At 37.1% G+C, this 20,705-nt stretch overlaps 2 protein-coding genes across 3 annotated transcripts in view; one reads left to right on the forward strand and one right to left on the reverse strand.

Moving 5' to 3' along the window:
* LOC101740303 (protein madd-4) overlaps positions 1-20,705 on the forward strand; it is a 411,429-nt gene that overhangs the window by 379,896 nt on the left and 10,828 nt on the right. The window contains exons 15-25 of one of the 2 annotated variants that reach the window (XM_021352889.2): positions 345-587; positions 7,595-7,715; positions 8,308-8,429; positions 8,812-8,893; positions 9,842-10,009; positions 10,623-10,805; positions 11,440-11,592; positions 12,659-12,837; positions 13,776-13,882; positions 15,436-15,542; positions 18,283-18,375. In XM_021352889.2, coding sequence (XP_021208564.1) covers positions 345-587; positions 7,595-7,715; positions 8,308-8,429; positions 8,812-8,893; positions 9,842-10,009; positions 10,623-10,805; positions 11,440-11,592; positions 12,659-12,837; positions 13,776-13,882; positions 15,436-15,542; positions 18,283-18,375 — 1,558 coding nt within the window. The remainder of the gene's footprint in view (positions 1-344; positions 588-7,594; positions 7,716-8,307; positions 8,430-8,811; positions 8,894-9,841; positions 10,010-10,622; positions 10,806-11,439; positions 11,593-12,658; positions 12,838-13,775; positions 13,883-15,435; positions 15,543-18,282; positions 18,376-20,705) is intronic. The other variant, XM_062676723.1, reaches the window with a different exon arrangement.
* On the reverse strand, positions 672-6,241 carry LOC134201586 (uncharacterized). Its single transcript, XM_062676767.1, has 2 exons — positions 5,383-6,241; positions 672-2,724 (listed from the first exon to the last, which is right to left on the reverse strand). Exons 1-2 carry the CDS (start codon positions 6,178-6,180, stop codon positions 2,263-2,265), a joined length of 1,260 nt encoding a protein of 419 aa, XP_062532751.1. The 5' UTR covers positions 6,181-6,241; the 3' UTR covers positions 672-2,262.

The following is a 20,705-nucleotide window of genomic DNA, read 5'->3' on the forward strand; positions in this document are numbered from 1 at the left end:
TTGCACCGTTCTTGTACACGTTTGGTCTTGCGTCTTTTTTTTCTTTTCCTTTACTATTTCCTATATACTGAACATTTCTGGCACACGGCACACGGTACACGGCTATTTTATTCAAAACATACTGTTACAAAATTTTTGGATAAATTATCAATTTGACATTGGCGGGGGAAAATACACGCACTGGTGCATACTTCTACATATACCAGCCAGAAACAATTAGGTTAATAATGCCTTTGGACCCCAGCACTGAGCATGTCTAATTTTCGACCTTGTGTGGTTTTAATCTAGTACTTTATTAGGTTACAAAAACCTTTAGAGATTCTAGAACTTAAATTGACTTTCAGCTACATCAAAGACGATGAGTGGGGTCCCTGTAGCGTCACATGCGGAGAGGGATGGAGAAAAAAGGAGGTCCATTGCAAGATATTCTTAGAGTTTAGTCGAACGATTGCAAAATTGCCCGATAGTAAATGTATGGGACCCAAACCGACCGAAGAAACTGAAAGATGCGTGATGGAGCCATGCTCTATGGCCTACGGAACTTCGTTTGGGGACTCTAGTGCCCCTTCTTACAGCGGCGCTGATAGGTAAGTTAATGCTAATTTTAATGTAGTAATATAATTTGCTGACAGCTCTCGACTCTCGCGCCCACACCAATTTAAAGTTCAATAGAAATCTACGATCTTTAATTCCTTCAAGCGATTACATTTAGAACACAACCTACATTTCATTTCAAGTTTATGACAATAAAAAAATAAATAATTTGAGAACACTTACTATAAAAACATGGCCTTGGCTCATTTTTCATTCACACTAATCATCCCATCTTAATATAAAATTTTAGAGTATGTGATAAATTTATCGTAGTAAATTAAATATAATATATTAAGTGCGTATCAAGTATTCATGTTAAACTTAAGAAATATATAAACTGTTCACTTAACATATTAAAGAGGGTTAATATCAGACGTTTTTACCATCGCACCGCCCGCCACCGGAGTAGAGTTCATCCATACTACCTGGAGCCACTGCGGTCATCCACAGTGCGTTTCCAGAGATCTTTTTTGCCACGTACCATCCAGCTATGGAATGAGCTCCCCTCCACGGTGTTTCCCGAGCGCTATGACATGTCCTTCTTCAAACAAGGCTTGTGGAGAGTATTAAGCGGTAGGCAGCGGCTTGGCTCTGCCCTTGGCATTGCTGGAGTCCATGGGCGACGGCAACCACTCACCATCAGGTGGACCGTATGCTCGTCTGCCTACAAAGGCAATAAAAAATAAATTAAAAAAAAAGACAGGCGATCGGTAAAACTCATTCCAGATCCTTACGCATGTGGGATAAGGACAAGATTAAGAAGGTCAATAATATCAAATACAAACAAATACAGGTGCTAATGATACCCAAGACGACAAAATAAGTCGTATTATGAGCCTGTAGGTACATACCAATTTCCTACCAAAGTCCGTCATCAAAACAGTAAATAAAATTTAAAACTATTGGCTCAGATGGATCGTAACAAAGCCTGCTAATCTAAAAATTGGGGTTGAAACACCGATTATATAAATAAAAGCAAGGTTATTGCCCTGTTTAATAATATAATCGATATACGCAGAAGGGCAACGTCTTTGGGTGACGCGGAATTGCTTTTTTTCGATTACAATTATGGATTCGTGAATCTTACTAAAAGGATTAGTATTTATGCTGATATTATTGTAAGTAGGTCCTTGTTATAGCGTCGTATCAGATCCAAACAGAGTATCTATGACGGCATTGGCCTTCCGCGGTGTGTTACAAGAGATTTTACCCACTACGAAGCACCTTTTGAATGAATTTCCTTCTTCAATGTATGCCAAGTACTATGACATATCTTCCTTCAATGGAAGTTTCATGTTCTTACTCAGAGACAGTACTTTTACAACAGAGCTACTTATAAATCTATAAGCACTTAAGATCCCTGGACCGTTTTTTTATTGGTTAGATGGTGGACTGGACTGGTGTCAACTGGTTGTTGGAGCCCATAGACATCTACAACGCAAACGCGCACCCACCCTGAAATATAAGTTCTAAGGTCTCAGTATAGTTACAACGGCTGCTCCGCCCTTGAAAACGAAACGCATTACCGCTTCACGATAGAAATAGGTAGGGCGGCGGTACCTACCTGTGCGGACTCACAAGAGTTCCCACCACCAGTAAAAAATATCCAATAACCATCTGCCAGAGATAACCGTAGAAGTCCTTATTTAATATTTCATCTAAAGAACGCTATAGTAAATTGTTAATCTTGTCCGACAACTTCATCAAGGTACCATTCAATATAGCTTCATCCACAACATCATTGACTCTAATTTTAAAATAATCCATTTCACCTGGAACCTCACCAGTATTTGAACCATCAACAATATTTGAACCTTTTAATATTGCTTCGTGTTCAGGGGTCATTATTATAATTCTAAGATCGATCATCGATATCAACAGACCAAATATCAAATGGTCATTTACGTCACTTTTGAATTCTACCTCTGGATATGCAATATCAGCATCTATTTCGTATAGATTTAAGAATGATTTCAGGCTGTCATAGTAGATCTTGAGGAGTCTCTCGAAATTTTCAGATCTAAATTTAGAATCTGTACAGAGGTATATGAAATACATGATGTCTGTCACTGGATTGGCGTAGCGGACTGCTTGGAAATCTATGAAGCAGACTCTTGCCGGCTTGCGTTCCTGTAAATCAAATAAATATTGCAATTAGGGTATTTAGACAAGCAGGCGCAATAGTCGTATAAGTATTTGTATTGGAAGCATACGAAGTCGTCGTGGCCTAAAGGATAACACGTCCGGTACATTCGTATCTAGCGATGCAACGGCGTTCGAATCTCGCCGGCGGGTGCCAATTTTTGTAATGAAATACGAATTTAACAAATGTTCACGATTGATCTCCACGGTGAAGGAATAACATCGTGTAATAAAAACCAAACCCGCAAAATTATATTTGCGTAATTACTGGTGGTAGGACCTCTTGTGAGTCCACACGGGTAGGTACCACCACCCAGCCTATTTCTGCTGTGAGTAATGCGTTTCGGTTTTAAGGGTGTGGCAGCCGTTGTAACTATACTAAAACCTGAAGACTCTTATCTCAAGGTGGGTGGCGGCATTTACGTTGTAGATGTCTATGGGCTCCGGTAACCACTTAACACCAGGTAGGCCGTGAGCTCGTCCACCCATCTAAGCACAAAAAAAAGAAATAAAAAATAAATCACGGCTTTAGATTTAAAAAGTAAAGCGTTTATAATAAGACAGTTGAAACTTGGATTACATATCAGTATGACTAGTAGTTTATAGGTGACCAGACACTAGCAAACAAACGACAAGGGTATGGGATACTAAAATCAAACTAGATCCGCCTGTGATTAGTACTCAGTAATCCTGTCGACATACCCAAACCATACAGCCGAGAGAGAAAAGAATCATGAGTGTGAATTTATTTTTGGTTTTTTTTTTTTATTTCACATTAATTACGAGCTCTCCAAATTCAATATTTAAAAATATATAAAATATGTTCGGTATGCGTCAAAATTATCTGAATATAAAATAATATTTATTAACACATGATGAGTGTACATGTGGAATCTTATTCAATTTAATTACTCCACACCATTGTCGTCTCTTCGTAAGATCCGAAATACAGTTATTATTCGTATACTATTGTTTGTGAAAGTTTACAAATTAATTATAAAATCCAGACCCTAAAATTATTATTAATTTAGCTAATTACCTTAACTAAAGTATTGGAAACGTCTGAAATAGTTTAATAATAATAAAAACGCGAAATTATGCCGTAAAAGTAATGTTAATTATGTCGCCTCTCGCGAAAATCGAAAAAAATACGATGTGTAGTATTTATTATATTTTTTTTATTTATTGCTTAGATGATTGGACGAGCTTACAGCCAGCCCACCTGGTTGTTCAGTGGTTACTGGAGCCCATAGACATCTACAACGTAAATGCGCCACTCACCTTGAGATATAAGTTCTAAGATATCAGTATAGTTACAACGGCTGCCCCGCCCTTCGAACGGAAACGCATTACTGCTTCACGGCAGAAAGAGGCGGTGTGGTGGTACCTACCCGCGCGGACTCACAAGAGGTCCTACCACCAGTAATTACGCAAATTATAATTTTGCGGGTTTGATTTTTATTACCGCTTTTATGTTGCTTATACCAAACAGCGTTTCACCCCTTGAATTATATTTAGTGAATTTTAATGTTACTGGACTAAATCAATGGCTCTTAGATCTCATTACCCAAAACAAATACATCAATTAGCACTTTTTTCTGAACAGCCGTGTGCGCGAAATTCTGCCCTAGAACGCAAGATTAATGAATCAAGAATAAATGAAATAACAGTATCGGATACAAATCGTAGAGGCATTAATCATACCAATGATCTGACAGAGCCTCGGACGATCTATACCGCCCACTTTATTACCAGAAACAAAGACAAATTGTTTAGCCATTGCAAGGCAGTAGGGATTTGAAGGCCAGATATTATAGACAAGTAAATAGCATAAATATAAATAGTAGGTAATGATTTTGTTTGTTTTGTGTGCAAAAGGATATCTGCAAGTAGGACCGATTTTGAAATTTTGATTTTTTTTTATTGCTTATGTGGGTGAACGAGCTCACAGCCCATCTGGTGTTAAGTGGTTACTGGAGCCCTTAAATATCTATAACGTAAATGCGCCACCCACCTTGAGATAAGTTCTAATAAGGTCTCAGTATAGTTACAACGGCTGCCCCACCCTTGAAACCGAAACACATTACTGCTTCACGGCAGAAATAGGTGGGGTGGTGGTACCTACCCGTGCGGACTCACAAAGTCCTACCACCAGTGATTATCATCACGGATCAAATATATAAAATTTACAGCTTATAAAAACTAGCATAACCTACACCTTATTTTAATGTAATTGAAGCTGTGATGTTTTTTATGTCAATTGAATTTCTATTTGACATACCTATTTACGTAGACTTATATCTCATCACTCAATCTCATCACATTATAACAAATATTCTGAACGTATGACTTTGAGTTTTTTTTTATTACTTAGATGGGTGGACGAGCTCACAGCCAACCTGGTGTTAAGTAGTTACTAGAGCCCATAGACATCTAATATGTAAATGCCGCCACCCACCTTGAAATATTAGTTCTAAGATCTCAATATAGTATGGGTGTTAAGTACTATAGTTACAACAGCTGCCCCATCCTTCAAACCGAATCGCATTACTGCTTCACGGCAGTAATAGGCTGGTGGTACCAACCCGTGCGGACTCACACGAGGTCCTAACACCAGTGTAAATAGCTGTTAATTAAGTCACTAACCTCATACTTAAACAGTATATTATTGATCCAGCAATCACCATGACACAAAACATTGGTTTTCCCTGCTTTACTGAAAAACTGAAGAATTTTCAAAATGCTAGGCTTAATCTCCTCCAGAGTCTTGTGAGCCTTTACATCAGTAACAACACTCAAAGACATCTCAAATGACTCTAAGAAATAGTTCTTCAATTTACTTTTATCAAGAAAGTGATCCTGGTAAATAATATCGGAGAAATCACTTTTGACTTTCGAAAAACTTTCTTTTTCCCTCTCGTCACACACGAAGGACAAAGCGTGAAACTTTGCTAGTTCACTTATTACCAGAGAACACTGTTCGAAGTCTAATACTTCATGTTTAGGCTTGGAGTCGAGAACGAATCCATAGAGCAACATATCTTCCAAAATCAGAACTTCATTAGATTTTTCTATCTTCCAATAAACACACCTAGGTAAAATCAATTTGGCATCTTCAGCCAGAGTTTCTTGGATCTCATTAAATTTGGAGATCACTACGCGATAAAACTCAACCTCCTTCTTGTGTAATTCGTGAAATAGTTCTTGTCTCGCTGTATTTACTAACGTTTTTACTATAACACCAACTGTGTTGTTCTCACTGTTCGATTCTTTCACGGACACTCTAAATATATTGGCTATAAAATTGTCACCTTTTCCGCAGATATAGTCAACGTGATAGACGAAATCTTGAATACCTCTCAGTGCAGCTACAACTTTGATACTTTCATGTAGTTCTTCACAGTTAAACTCATCGGGTTCACTAATGTTCACATCTAAAGACATGATATCTGACCTTCATTCAACACTTGTAAATACAAATGAAATTTTACCGTTCCTATCTTAATCGTCAAAGATAAGAAATCGTACTGATAATAATAATAAGATAACAATATCTATTTTAGTTAAACTTTTGCGAATTTTTCATCGGATTACGTGATGATAATTATACTATGATATTTCTATTTAAGATTCATAGACAAATTACTAGCTACTTTTGGAATATAATATGCACTTCGTTCAAGAATATGTTTGAGCTATAAATCGATAGTTAAAATCAGTATTTTTTTTAAACCAAAATCTATAATAATCTGGCCTTCGCGATGGGTAAAAACTTGTTCTGATTGCCCCTAGCAGTGCCTTAATTACTAGTACTATCCGTTTATGATTAAGTGGCAAGTGAAACCGTGACTATTAAGGTTGACAAACAGTCTATGTTGGCTGCTACCGTTTAAGCTTGAAGCTTTTATTGGGTCTCATTGCGACAGAAATCTATATATTAATACGTGAAGCAAAAACTTTGTATCCCTTTTTACGAAAATTGCGCGGACGGAGGAGTATGAAATTTTCCACACTTATAAAGAATATAGAGAAGAAGTGCAAAATGCTAATATTTTTTAATTTTTTTTTTTATTATGCATAAAAGATACATTAAGTCAATAAAGAAAATATTACACACACTACATACCATGTATTTGACGTACACGCGCATGCATACTATTTATTGTCAATCTTTTGTTCTTGACGTCTGTTGTCAAATTGAGAATAGATTAAATATTGTTTGTCTTTTTCAATATTTTTTATAGTGTAGTCTTGGCGAAATTTGTGATTATAGAAGTATAAAATACAATCATAATAGTGTACAAACTTACAATTCCAATTAATTATAGTCGAATTTCGACTACTGCGGGACCTCTAGTAGACTTAAAAATTCAAGATTAGAATGAAAGAGAGTGTGTGTGTGTGTGTGTGTGTGTGTGTGAGAGAGAGAGAGAGAGAGAGAGAGAAAGAGAGATAGAATATACATTATTGCACACCAAAACAAAATTAACATTCAAAAACGGTCAACAGAAATGAATAATAGTACATAACGCTAAAGGCGATCTCATCCAGGAGACCGTTTCATCTACAGAAATTCTGAAAATGATACAGTTGAGGTATACTATGATTAACAATATACAGAACGACAGATAGACAATTCAGAGGCGCTCGGGTAGCTGTTAGCAAATCCCACCCCTCCTGGCTGAGCCTTGGCTCGCCCACCTGTCCTGGTGAAACTGGAAAGGCCTTCGGGCCACCAGTAATCCTTCAATCATAAAAAAAAGATAGGCGAATAGGAGGAATGATGAAATGTAAACCAATTTAATTCCAATTATTCATTATTTTTTCGAACTGGAAGTAACGGTAATCTATTCAGCAGGTCTTTAACTTATGGTACCTCAAGTAACATCAGGGTGGCCCCTGGATCTCCTGGCAAATCATACTCCTGGAAGGAAAAAGGCTATACCAGTTGCAGTGCGTCTTGTCTCAGTGGAGTCCAAGTAAGTTTTGTTACGTTATAATACTGTATAATACGTTATATTACGATATAATACTGTTACAATTGTTACGATATAATACGTAAAAATGAATATTTTAAAAAAAAACTAATAATTAAAAAAAAAAAACTAATATTAAAAAAATATATATATGTTCGCTGAGTTTCTTGCCAGTTCTTCTCAGGACGGAGGCTAGTTTTTATGAATTGGCGGTAGTTCTTTTTGACGTTCAACAAGTATGTATTTTCATTTATCTCTATATATAAAAATGAATTGCTGTTCGTTAGTCTCGCTAAAACTCGAGAGTGGCTGAACCGATTTGGATAATTATGATCTTGAATTATTTGTGGAAGTCCAGAGAAGGTTTAAAAGGTAAATAAATTTGAAAATGCTCGGAATTAAATAAAAATAACAAATTTGTTTTTCCTTTGATGTGTCCCCCGTCGGACGGATTCCTTTTGTTTGTTTTAAGTTTATTTTATACAAAAGTTTAGGTCTTTTATTTATCGATTAAGGCACTACGAAGTCTGCCGGGTCAGCTAGTGATGATTTTTTTTTTATTTGATTTGATTTGAACTATTTCACGTCTTCCCAGGAACTTATAATTCAATGCGTGCGAGATGAAGATGGTAAGAACGCATCACCATACATGTGCGACCCTCACACCAAACCCGAGAACAGAGTTAGGACCTGCAATGATCACCCGTGTCCCCCACGGTTAGTAGAAATTTTTCTAATTTTTTTTTTATTTATTGCTTAAATGGGTGGACAAGTTCACGGCCCATCTGGTGTTAAGTGGTTACGGGAGCCCATAGACATCTACAATATACATGCCGCCACCCACCTTGAGACATGAGTTATAAGGTCTCACTTTTAACAGTACAACGACTGCCCCGCCCTTCAAGCTGAAACGCATTACTGCTTCACGACAGGAATAGGAAGGGTGGTGGTACCTACCTCTGTGGACTCACAAGACGTCCCACCACCAGTAAAATTGAAGCACTTTCTCATTAAATCACATTTGGCTTTAAAATAAAATCGTGTATGCATTTTGATCAGTAATAAAATTTAAGTGATTTATAATAATTCCTCTCCACAGTTGGAACTATACAGAATTCTCACAATGTACAAAATCATGCGGCATCGGTATCCAGACTAGAGAAGTAACTTGCATACATGAGGTATCTATCATGAATCTCTTCTTTTAACATTTATTTACAGTCCAGGAAAGATTTCTAGTTTAATAGATTCAACCTACGATAGTCGGTACGAAGTTTGCCAACATACTAGTGGCAAATACGGTGAAGCCTGACCATGATTTGGTTGCTGTACCTAGTACTGAGATATCAATACGCTTTTATTAGCTTCACACGTATGTATGTTAGTGTGTAACGGAATATTTGAACATGATTTTGACCCCCTTCAAAACGTCGGATTAACTCGAAATTTGGTATGCTTATTAAGGACCGATGACAATTCAATATTTAAATAAATATTGAAAAACATATTGAAAAAATTGAATTTCAACTATGAAATGAAAAATAAATAATAGTTTAAAAAAACTAACAAAATACGCTTTTATAGAAAATTCAACTAAAAAACAGAAATTAAATCACACGAGTCCTAAGTCTCAGTTTTATGGTAGAAAAGTTGCCCCACCCTTCAAACCGAACCGCATTACTGCTTCGCGATAGTAATAGACAAGGTGATGGTATCTACAGCTGAGAAGACCCCTTGTTTCGCGCGACAGTAATAGACAAGGTGACGGTACCTACAAGTACGAGCTGAGAAGACCCCTACCACAAACAAAAAAAAACGATCTAAATCAATTCTTCAAACCTTAACAACGTTTTATCACCTGAAAAGGAATTTCCGTTACGACCAGTGTGTGTAATGCGAGTTTTTAACGTTGTCGATAGCGTAAAAGTCAACTCATATTTGTATGGAGTTGGAATAGCGCCCCTAGCAAACGTTCCAATTCTGTACAAATTTGAGTTGCACACAGACTGCATATTAGTATTTATTTTAATAGCATAAAGCATACCGATAATTTTTATAACAAACTTAAAGGATACTTCTGTGGATAACTTTATCGTTACGTTAGTGAAGGCCCTAAATTAATCATTCAGGTAACACGTGGTGGTACCAACACAGTCGTGGTACCTAACAGCATGTGTCCGCAACCACCACCACCGGACCGGCAGTACTGCAATGTGCTAGACTGTCCAGTCAGATGGCATACAGGGGAGTGGACCAAATGCTCCAAAACCTGTGGCGGGGGCGTTAAGCAGAGAGAGGTGAGTATCTAGTATAATATTTAGTTTAGCCTAGACTGATTTGGTGGTGCCGTAGTCAGCGATTCTGACTTGCGCCGAGGGTCGGGGGTTCGATTCTCGCATCGAACAAACTATCTTTTTTTTTCTCCTACCTATGCTGATAGCCTTGAGAGAGTATTTCAGCATCTCCTTGACGTGTAATTAAACTAACGGGGCTCAAACCGGAGTGTTGCTAACACTGGCCCTAGCAAGAGCAGTGCTTCGCAGAATCTACCACCGGATCGGAAAAGCGACCCACTGAGAAGATCCAGCGAGAAACTCATTTGGCTGTGTCTATGAGTTAATTTACTCGTCGAACCCGTCGCTTGCGACGAGAACGGTAACCGGTAAACTTTCTTGTTTTGAACAGGTTTGTTTGGGTTCTCTTCACCTGGGTGCTTATTATCTATATGTGTATGTAGTTAAACATATATAAGTACCTAAATCAGTATCTGCTACCCATACCACAGGCAATCCTAATTTGAGGCCGAATGACCGTGCGGGATTTGTTCCCAGCTATTTATTATTATTATTTTTCCCCCAGTTCTATATTAATCTCTTCCACTTTATTCCTATATCCTCCATGTTCCAAAAGGTTGAATGCAAGCAAATAATGGCGCAGTCCCACGTAGTAGAACGTCCGGCATCGCTGTGCAGCTCACCTCGTCCGCCATCCACGAAGTCTTGCAACAGTCGACCCTGTTTACTGGATACGTCATCGCCGGAGATATCTCTCGCTAACTCGTCTTATATTCAGCACGACCCTAAGAAGAAGAAGGTGAGATTTGATTTTAAAATGAAAGCAAAAAAAAGGTGTACAAATTATAGGAACTGGAATTGCATGATCTTTTGTGTTTTTGTAACTGTACGGATGAACAATGTTTTAGTTTCTAGATTTTTATTACTAACTAGCTTTTGCCCGCGACTTCGTCCGCGTGGAATAGTTCACAAATAATGCATTATTTTAGAACAAATTTGGTTAGCATAAAAAACGTTATAGTGAGCCAACCTTAACATATAGACATATGCTGTCGCGGACTTTTTTTTAGATCTTTTAAAGGGGAACAATTCTGTCGTACATTATTTTAGCGAAACTTTAACCGTTTCTACAGCGCCCGCAGCGGAAGCTCTCAAAACGGAAAAAACCCGATTTTGAAACATTCTTTATTGGTGCTCCGCTTGTATTGGTCTTAGCGTGATGTTATATAACCTATAGCCTTTCTCAATAAATAGGCTATCTAACACTGAAAGAATTTTTCAAATCGGACCAGTAGTTCCTGAGATTAGTGCGTTCAAACAAACAAACTCTTCAGCTTTATAATATTAGTATAGATTACAATATTTCCTCTGGTCCTTTTAAATATTCCATTTATTTAAAGAAATTAAGCATTCAAACTCAAAGCTTTCCTTAGGTGACAGTAAAAGTGGGAGGTTCGGCGACTATTTTTTTCGGGACCCAAGTGAAAATAAAATGTCCTGTCAAAGGATACAACAGGACAAGGATACAGTGGGCGAAGGACAATCAGATTATAACGAAATCCAAGAAATACAAGATATCTAGGAAAGTAAGTTAAAGTATAAAATAATAGTCAGAAGTAGAATAAATTTGATACTAATTAGGTTTGTAATTAGCATTTTTGTTTGGACCATGGCAAATAGGACGCTATTTCTGCTACATGCCCCTCATTGATTGACATCATGCGTTCATACATCAAGTTACCCTGTGACGATATTGCCACCACTAAGTCTATGACCAAAAACCATAGACTTATATAGTAGGGACGCGACATATTGTTCTATACGTACAATTGCTTATATAAATAGCACCCATTTTGAAGGCACACACATAAACATATATCTATCTCGTTCTTACTTAGCACTGTAACTCGCAGGAAAACAATATAACAATATTTCAGTGCGTACATAAAGTGAAACATGACTATACGTAAATACCTAATGAGGCCGAAAATCCGCCATACTTAGCGCACCAAATGTCATTGTCTGTCAGTTCAGCCGGTTTATATTTTTTTTTTAGGTTTCATTATTCAGTGCCAAAAACAGACACGCGCTCAAGTCTCATTTAGTAAGTTCCCCATATTTTAGCGTTATTGCAAGCGCCATGTTCAAGTTTAGACTAAAGACTGCAAGTTTGTTAGAAGCAAACAAATATATCTACCTTCAGTCTAGTTTGTTATTTAATGCCACCATTAGAACCCGCTATTGAAATAAAAACCGGTATCGAGCTTCTTCAAGAAGCTGTGTTCCCAAACTAAAACTTGTAGCAAGAACCCGATAAATAATAGTGTTTATACTATACTGATAATGGAGATTTATTTTTTCTGTGTCTATGCATACTGGTTATAGAACCCATGTCTACCTACCGTTGGCATCAATTATAATTAATTTGGTTATAGAACCCATATCTCTATACCTACCGTTGGTATCAATTATAATTAATTTGGTTATAGAACCCATGTCTCTATACCTACCGTTGGTATCAATACCGTTGGTATACCGGTAGGTATAGAGACATGGGTTCTATAACCAGTTTCGACCGATACTTTTTTTTACAGAAACCCTAAACAAATATTGCAATAATCACTGGCTACGTTATTTTTTCTTTCTTGAAAGGGCGCTCTACGAATCACGACCCTGTCGTTCAGAGACCACGGTGTATACACCTGCGTCGCTGGAAGATCTAACGCGAATTTGACGTTACTTGTGAAGCCAAGACCTGGAGAGTTCCCTTCTAGCGAAGAAATCGAGCGGCATAAGGCTTTAGATGAACCGTCATCACCTTTATCCGACAGGTTTGTCTAACCGGTTTTGGTAGTTCATAAGAATTCCATAAAGTTTATAGAAATTTGGAAACGTGCTTAGAAAGGGAAGTTGGAGAATATCGCCAATGACGAGAAAATTGTTGTGGTAAGTTATTGTGGTATGAGAATGTAGGGTGAAGAGAAGGTCATGGTGCTGTCAAAAAGACCCAAGGTTTGAAAGTAGATGATAATTTAAAGAGGGTCCTAAAAAGCTTTGAATGGACTGTATGAATGATATTATAGGAGATACATATGGGTAGGACATACTGTGCCTTAAATTTATAGAATGACCAGATATACCAGGTATGAAATGGTTGCTTATAGCAAAAAGTATAGGATCGTCATTACAAATGCTTCCATTGAATCATATCACTTATGAGCTAGTGATATAAAAAATCGCGCTTCTAGCGATGTCTCTTAATATAAAATATTTTGCGTTTATTATTCATTCATTGTCTGTATTATGCGATTGCATGCAGCAGAGATGCGAATGTTGCGATGGAGTAACGAGAATGGATAGAATACGGAATGAATATGTTAGAGGAAGTCTGAAAGTGGCACCTGTGATAGAGAAGCTGAGAAGTGCGTGTTTGGGATGGATATGTGACGAGATAAAATGAAAATGATGTTGGTAAGAGAATGTTAACTATGAATGTGGAAGGATATAGAGGAAGAGGTAGACCTAAAAAGAAATGGATGGATTGCGTGAAAGACGATATGGGTAAGAGGGGAGTGAACGAAGAAATGGTATATGATAGAAGAGTATGGAAGGAGAAAACATGTTGCGCCGACCCCAGGTGACTGGGAGAAGGGCAGGGTAATGATGATGATATTTATTTATTGTCTGTTATGTATTTTGAAGAGTGTTATCTAAGGCTTATTCAACACGTATGTCTTATATACTCAACACTTTTCCAATATACTAACAGCAGAGCGGATGGCAGATACAGAGCCATGACCGGTGGAGCTTCAGATGATCAGTCTCACGAACAACGACCTGGAGACCAAAGAAAAAATTACAAGAACCGCCAGAAAAGTGAGTAATAGTTAGCACGAAGGGACATTTCAATTTTGTACGGGTTTTTCAATGGCTCTGTATATAAGTAAAGTAAAAGAATTTTTTTTATTGCTTAGATGAGTGAACGAGCTCACAGCCCACCTGCTGTTAAGTGGTTAATGGAGTCCATAGACAACTACAACGTAAGTGCGCTACTCACCTTCAGATATAAGTCCTAAGGTCTCGATATAGTTTCAACGGCGGCCCACTCTTCAAACCGAAACGCATTACTGCTTCGCTGTAAAAAAATGGTGGTATCTACCCGTGCGGACTCACAAGAGGTCCTACCATCAGTAATTACGCAGATTATAATTTTGCGGGTTTGATTTTGATTACACGATGTTATTCCTTTACTGTGGAAGTTAATCGTGAACATTTATTAAGTACGTATTTCATTAGGAAAATTGGTACCCGCCTGCGGGATTCGAACACCGCTGCATCGCTAGATACGAATGCACCGGACGTCTTATCCTTTTAGGCCACGACGACTTATTGACGACGACGATTTAAAATGAAATAGTATGTTTTTTATTACTTAGACAAGTAGACGGCCCGCCTGGTGTTAAGTGGTTGCCGGAACCCATAGAACGTAAACACCGTCACCCACCTCAAGCCATTGACTATCTCAATGACATTACATAACCACTGCCCACCCTTCAAGATGGAACGCATGACTGACTGAATTAGGCACGATGGTGTTACATACCACGGGCTTACAATATATCTTACTTAATCCATAAAAAAATTATAAATACGATAGTAGCTCTGTACATTTTCATAACCAAATCCGAGAACCAATTTTGACGAAATTCTGTACGGAAATAGATTGGGGCCTGCGAAATAATATAGGCTACCTTTCAGCCCACTATTGAACACGGGTATCCGCCCACGTGATGTAAAGTATAGCCCAATCGAGCGAAGCTACGGGCAGAAAGCTTTATATTATGATGTACAATATCGTATTTTTCAAATCATAAATACTTCTTTGTACCTATTTAAGTACAAAGATTTAAACGGTGGTCTATTATGTTTAAAAATAATAGGACGTGCCTTACTGCAGCGAACACTTCATTCTCAAGGCATTGAATTTATAAAATGCAAATTTTCATATTTAATACACTAATGGTTCTTCGAAGTTTTTATTTATTTATTGCTTAGATGAGTGGACGAGCTTACAGCCCACCTGGTGTTAAGTGGTTACTGGAGCCCATAGACATATACAACGTAAATGCGCCACCCACCTTGATATATAAGTTATAAGATCTCAGTATAGTTACAACGGCTGCCCCACCCTTCAAACCGAAACGCATTGCTGCTTCACGGCAGAAATAGGAAGGGTGGTGGTACCTACCCGCGCGGACTGACAAGAGGTCCTACCACCAGTAATTACGCAAATTATAATTTTGCGGGTTTTTTTTTACTTAAGTCCACGAGTATATTTCAGCTACATAAAAAAATATAGATAGATGAATTCTGTCGGGACGTAAACAAATCTTGTGTTACATTTAATTTTAAATTTAAATATTGTCTAGCAGGTAAAACAGATAAAGTAAGAGAAACATTATACAGTCAAACGGCTACTACAAAAGCAACGCCCAGCTTCAATCCCCAAGCCAGAGATATTTACGACGAAAATGAGGTGAGTGAAACAAGTGATTACAATTTAAAATTTAATGTTTTTGGTGTATATAAATCAGCGTTTTATGAGGAAATGTATGAAGTAATGAAAGCACTAAATAATTATATAAACAATAAAAAGTCTAAGTTAAAAAATAGATCGTAGTAAGTAAATAGTATTCTTTCTTAGAGCAATATGTTTCAAACGAAAGATCGAAAGGACGGTGTTTTGTTTTGTATTTAGTTATATATTTTTACATTAAAACGGTTAAATTTTATAGTTCAGTGATACATTTGATTGAGTTGTAAATTTAGACAATTTTTATTCGTACTTCAATGAATCGAATCTACTGAAATAAATAGGAAGTTTCTGTTTTTGTTAGAGATCCGATATTGTGACCTCTACTCAAGTCAGCTTTTTATAATTTGCGTAATTTCTGGTGGTAGAACATCTTGTGAAATAACACGTAGATAGGTAGGTACCACCACCCAGCCTATTTCTGCCGTGAAGCAGTAATGCGTTTCGGTTTCAAGGGTGAGGCAGCGTTTGTACTGTAAAAACGGAGATTTTAGAACTCTTGACTCAAGGTGGATGGCGATATTTAGGTTGATGATGTCTATGGGCTCCGGTAGCCATTTAACACTAGGCGCACCGTGTGAGCTCATCCATCCACCTTAGCAAAAACAAAAAAAAATAGATGTAGAATTTAATTTAGACGAGATGGTTCGACTTTACAATAATCATGCTTCCTCTATTTAACACCAGATCTACCTATTCTAAAACGCATTTAGCGTTTTATAAATCAACATTTGATAAATCAACTGGCTATTCAAAGTTAAATTAATTGGGTCATAATTTATGATTGAAAACAAACTTGTTCCTAATTACAGTTCTCATAAATTCTATCTAAAACAATAAAACAGAAATAACAACCCATTACCATACCTCTATGAACTCCCCTATAACTACACTATTTATTAACGAAATATTTATGTGCAATACAAAATTTTCAATCAATCAATCAGTGTTTGGGCACGAAGGAACATAATGATAAGATAAACGAAATAAATATTAAGTAGCTACCAATGATGATGATCTTGACTTAGGAAACTTTATATAGTTTTCGAAATTAGCTGTTTTATAATATTATTCATTGCTTTGATTCAGTTAGAGGAAGTCTGAAAGTGGCACCTGTGACAGAGAAGCTGAGGAGTGCACGTTTGGGATGGTATGGACATGTGATGAGACGAAATGAAAATGAGGTTGTTAAGAGAGTGTTAACTACGAATGTGGAAGGATTTAGAGGAAGAGGTAGACCTAAGAAGAAATGGATGGATTATGTGAAAGACGATATGGATAGGAGGGGAGTGAGCGAAGAAATGGTATATGATAGAAGAGTATGGAAGGAGAAAACATGTTGCGCCGACCCCAGGTGACTGGGAGAAGGGCAGGATAATGATGATTGCTTTGATTCAGTATATCCAGCAGTACAGACACTGGAGAACGTCGCTGAAATAAATAATACACTCCCCCTACTACAAAGCTTACGTTTCTCTATACAAGCAATAACAAACTTTATGAATGACATAAAATGGATTGTAAATTTAATGCGCGTTCGTACAATTGTGTAGACTTTTAATGGAAACATAAAATTCTGTGATGAATTCGAATGTAGGAATTGTGTTAACTAAATCTGTATTAATTTCAAACTTTTCGTTGATGCTTAAAATAAATTGGCTGAGTAATTAACAGAGTTAGTCGCTGTAAGACCTAAAGAACACTACCAACTTCGTGTTTAATTGTTCATCTCCGAACATGATTGTCCAGAACTCTAAGAGATAAAGACACAAGTTGTATAAGTTTTTAACTATAATTTTTAAAGTGTCGTGTTTGATCTATTTATGGCCTAATCTCTTAAAGAATCGAATATCGTATTAACTATTTGATATGGTTATGGTCATTGGATATGGTGTCTTGGGACGCCCGATAGAAGTGATAACTAAAACTAATCTAAATTGAACTATTTAATATTGAGACTGTTTAACATGTGAAAAGCTTAGGTTATTACTTAACATTTATGTATATTAATGTAAGGATAGTTGTAACAGAACTTGAAAAGAATATATATAAACAGTTAGGAGTTAAACACGCTCTTAATGCCGCTGACGTATGCGTGAGAGAAAGGGAAGACAGACATACTGGCGCCGTAACGCGTTACGTAACGAAGCTTTTTTTTCCTACCTAAGCTGAAAGCCTTGGGAAGCTATTTCTGCGTAACCTTAACTAGTAGGTGAGCTCACGGGGCTCAAACCTGACGACGCTGCTAACACGAACCCTAGCAAGGGCCGTGCTTCGCAGAATCTACCACCGGATCGGAAACGCGACCCACTGAGAAGATCCGGCGAGAAACTCGGTGGGCTGTGTCTGTGGGTTAATATACTCGTCGAGCTCTTCGTCGCAAGCGACGGGTTCGACGAGAACGATGACCGGTGCTTGGGGTACCTAAAAGCACCGTTAGGGGATCGGGAGGATTCGAAATGACGTGAACGAAGCGCCATACTATCTCATAAGAAGTTATCACTTCAATATACAAAATACAGAAACACCGTCCTTATTAAAGTATGTTACAAATTACTGAATCCTCTATAATATTCATCGCAATACATCGATAGTTCAAAGATTTTTATGCACCAAAAATTTAACTATTTACTTAATGAGTTATTAAAAATCGCACGCTGCTTTCGGACATTACAAATTGAAGGAAAGTGCTGTGTCTTCACGGATGCTACCGCCCAAACGTAGCAGTGCCGGCAGGCTTCTGCCATGCCTCCATTACATAGTCATGCAGCTTCAGGTGAGGAGTTACCGAAATAGAGGTTTTGGAGTGCCTTGTTTGCCTTACGTTTTGGCGTTCGATGGTTTTGTCACTGGTTTTTATAAAGCTAAATGCGCTCACGGTTATTATGAGTACGCTTTAATCAAATTAGCTGAAAAAAACGATCTGGATTATCACAGTTGATAGCGTAACAATAGTATTTCTCGAAGTTTTGGATTTCGAAGATATCGTTTCCTAGCTTGTCTCGCGTGCAGTAATAATATTATATCTAGAACACAAAAGGATAGTTTTTTTTTGTTGAGTGCTAAAATACGGATAATTTCGGTATCACCAAACATAAATTACGTACTTACATACATATAATATATTACGTAAAATATAGGCAATATTTAATTTAGAAAAAAAAAACGCAGTGTCACATATAGACAGGATTCTTGACAACCAACGGAGAGTCACAGAAGAAGAAGTACAAAGAGCGTTTGTAATAGATCTCTCTTTTTCTCCACCTAATGCCACTAGGTTGGGTCAGCACAGCGAATTTTTCTATTCCATTCTCTTCAATCAGCCGTCATCTCAACACTCACTCCTCTCCCTCTGATATCGTCATTCACACACTCCATCCATGTCTTCTTCGGTCGTTTGTAATAGATAGTAGTAGTAATGACTAGTGGCCAACCTATGGTGATGGTTGTACTGTGCTTCGCGAGTGCCAACCATGAGTGAGTTACTCTGCGGCCTACCAACTGAATAGCATAATGCTGTACATACCACAATTATGATTTACTAACGAATAAAAACCTGGCACAAAATTAAATATCAATGCAGTGACAAAACAACTAAAACTTAAGGCAAAAACGAGGCCCTAATTAATTGGTATCGGTGTGCATCTTGGCATGACAAGTTCTTCTCATCATTAACGGTAACTTATGCTGTTGAGATTAGCTCGTTTCGGTGTTTTTTAAGCAGTTGCTTAAAGGTGTTGTATTAATCAGTATGTGAATGCTATTTCATCTATCTATCTGTCTATCTCTTAGGTTTATGGCGTTTCCTTTTAGATCTCGCCAATGTCAAGTGTATTTAATACTCTGCTTTCTATAGCGGGCTTCGTGAACGAGCAAGGTCACAGATATTCACTAAGAATTAAGTGAGTTTTCATCATAAACTCAAAAATTTGAATAAAGCATTAAGATAAAGAGTGAATATGTCATAGTGGCAGTATTTAGAATGACAAGAGGCGTCACTACAGACAAATTAAGCTGAATATTCATTTCTCAGACCATTATTTTACTTGGTAACTTGTGTGGTTGAAAGAATTTGTATCATTTTGCAAGGTATCTCGACATTAGAGGTATTGGGTTGCTAGAAAAAAACATAATACAGTGCAACCTTAATATAACGAACCTCAATACAACGACGTCCTCAATGTAACAAATTCTTCGTTATCCCTTAGTTTCTTTTTTTTTTATTGTCCATAAGAGTCAATGTAAAAATACCTTTACGTTGCGAAGATGTCTTGCGAACAACCTCTTTATAACGAATTTTCAACTATAAAAAAAAAGTGTAAATACCTCTAATTAACGAATTTTGTCAACCCAAAACCTTTATATTACGTTCACCAATGACCCTTAATTCCATAGCATGCGAATCAGACTCGACAGGTTTGAGAAAAATTGTTGCCTACCTAACTGTTTTTAAATAGAACATTCATACAGTAGTTTGATAAAAATGTGTTATCGTTTATTAGTAGAAGTTGTCCGCTATAACAAGACGCAAAGTTGAAGTGAATAAAACTATTTTTTTTAATCCTTATAACAAATGGCAGACCAAACTATCCTTAATATAACAAACCTCAGTTTACCGAATTACTTGATATAACGAATATTTACTAGTTCCCTTCCGATTTGTTATATCGAAGTTGCACTGTATATCCTTCATGAGCCCGGACCCCAAGCAAAAGAAACTACACACCAATCCATAGGTGTAGAAGACGGAAACCTTATACCTGTCATCTCAAGCACCACTCTGTGGTTTATTATTATATTATTCTATTGATATTCGATGAAATAGCATATTAGCAATCTTTTTTTCACCAATTAATCACGTTACCATATTAACCTTCACAGCATTTTGTGGAGAATAACTTTTATTTACCATAACACGTTTTTTTATTGTTAGATACTTCATTATTTCATTTTCTATCATCAACCGAATTCATTATTTCAGTTACCTAATAACGAATGGATAATTTTTAGAGGATTCCTTATCATATTCTTTTAATGATTTGACTTCATTATTTCATTTTCTTTTACTATCATTATCAACCGAATTCATTATTTCAGTTACCTAAT

Source organism: Bombyx mori, chromosome 28, assembly GCF_030269925.1.
Source record: "Bombyx mori chromosome 28, ASM3026992v2".
Lineage (NCBI taxonomy): Eukaryota > Metazoa > Arthropoda > Insecta > Lepidoptera > Bombycidae > Bombyx > Bombyx mori.

Coding starts and splice junctions, on each gene's coding strand:
- LOC134201586 (XM_062676767.1), bottom strand. CDS start 6,180: ATGTCTTTAGATGTGAACATTAGTGAACCCGATGAGTTTAACTGTGAA. Junction 2,725..5,382: donor ATATACTGTTTAAGTATGAG/GTTAGTGACTTA, acceptor TTTGATTTACAG/GAACGCAAGCCGGCAAGAGT.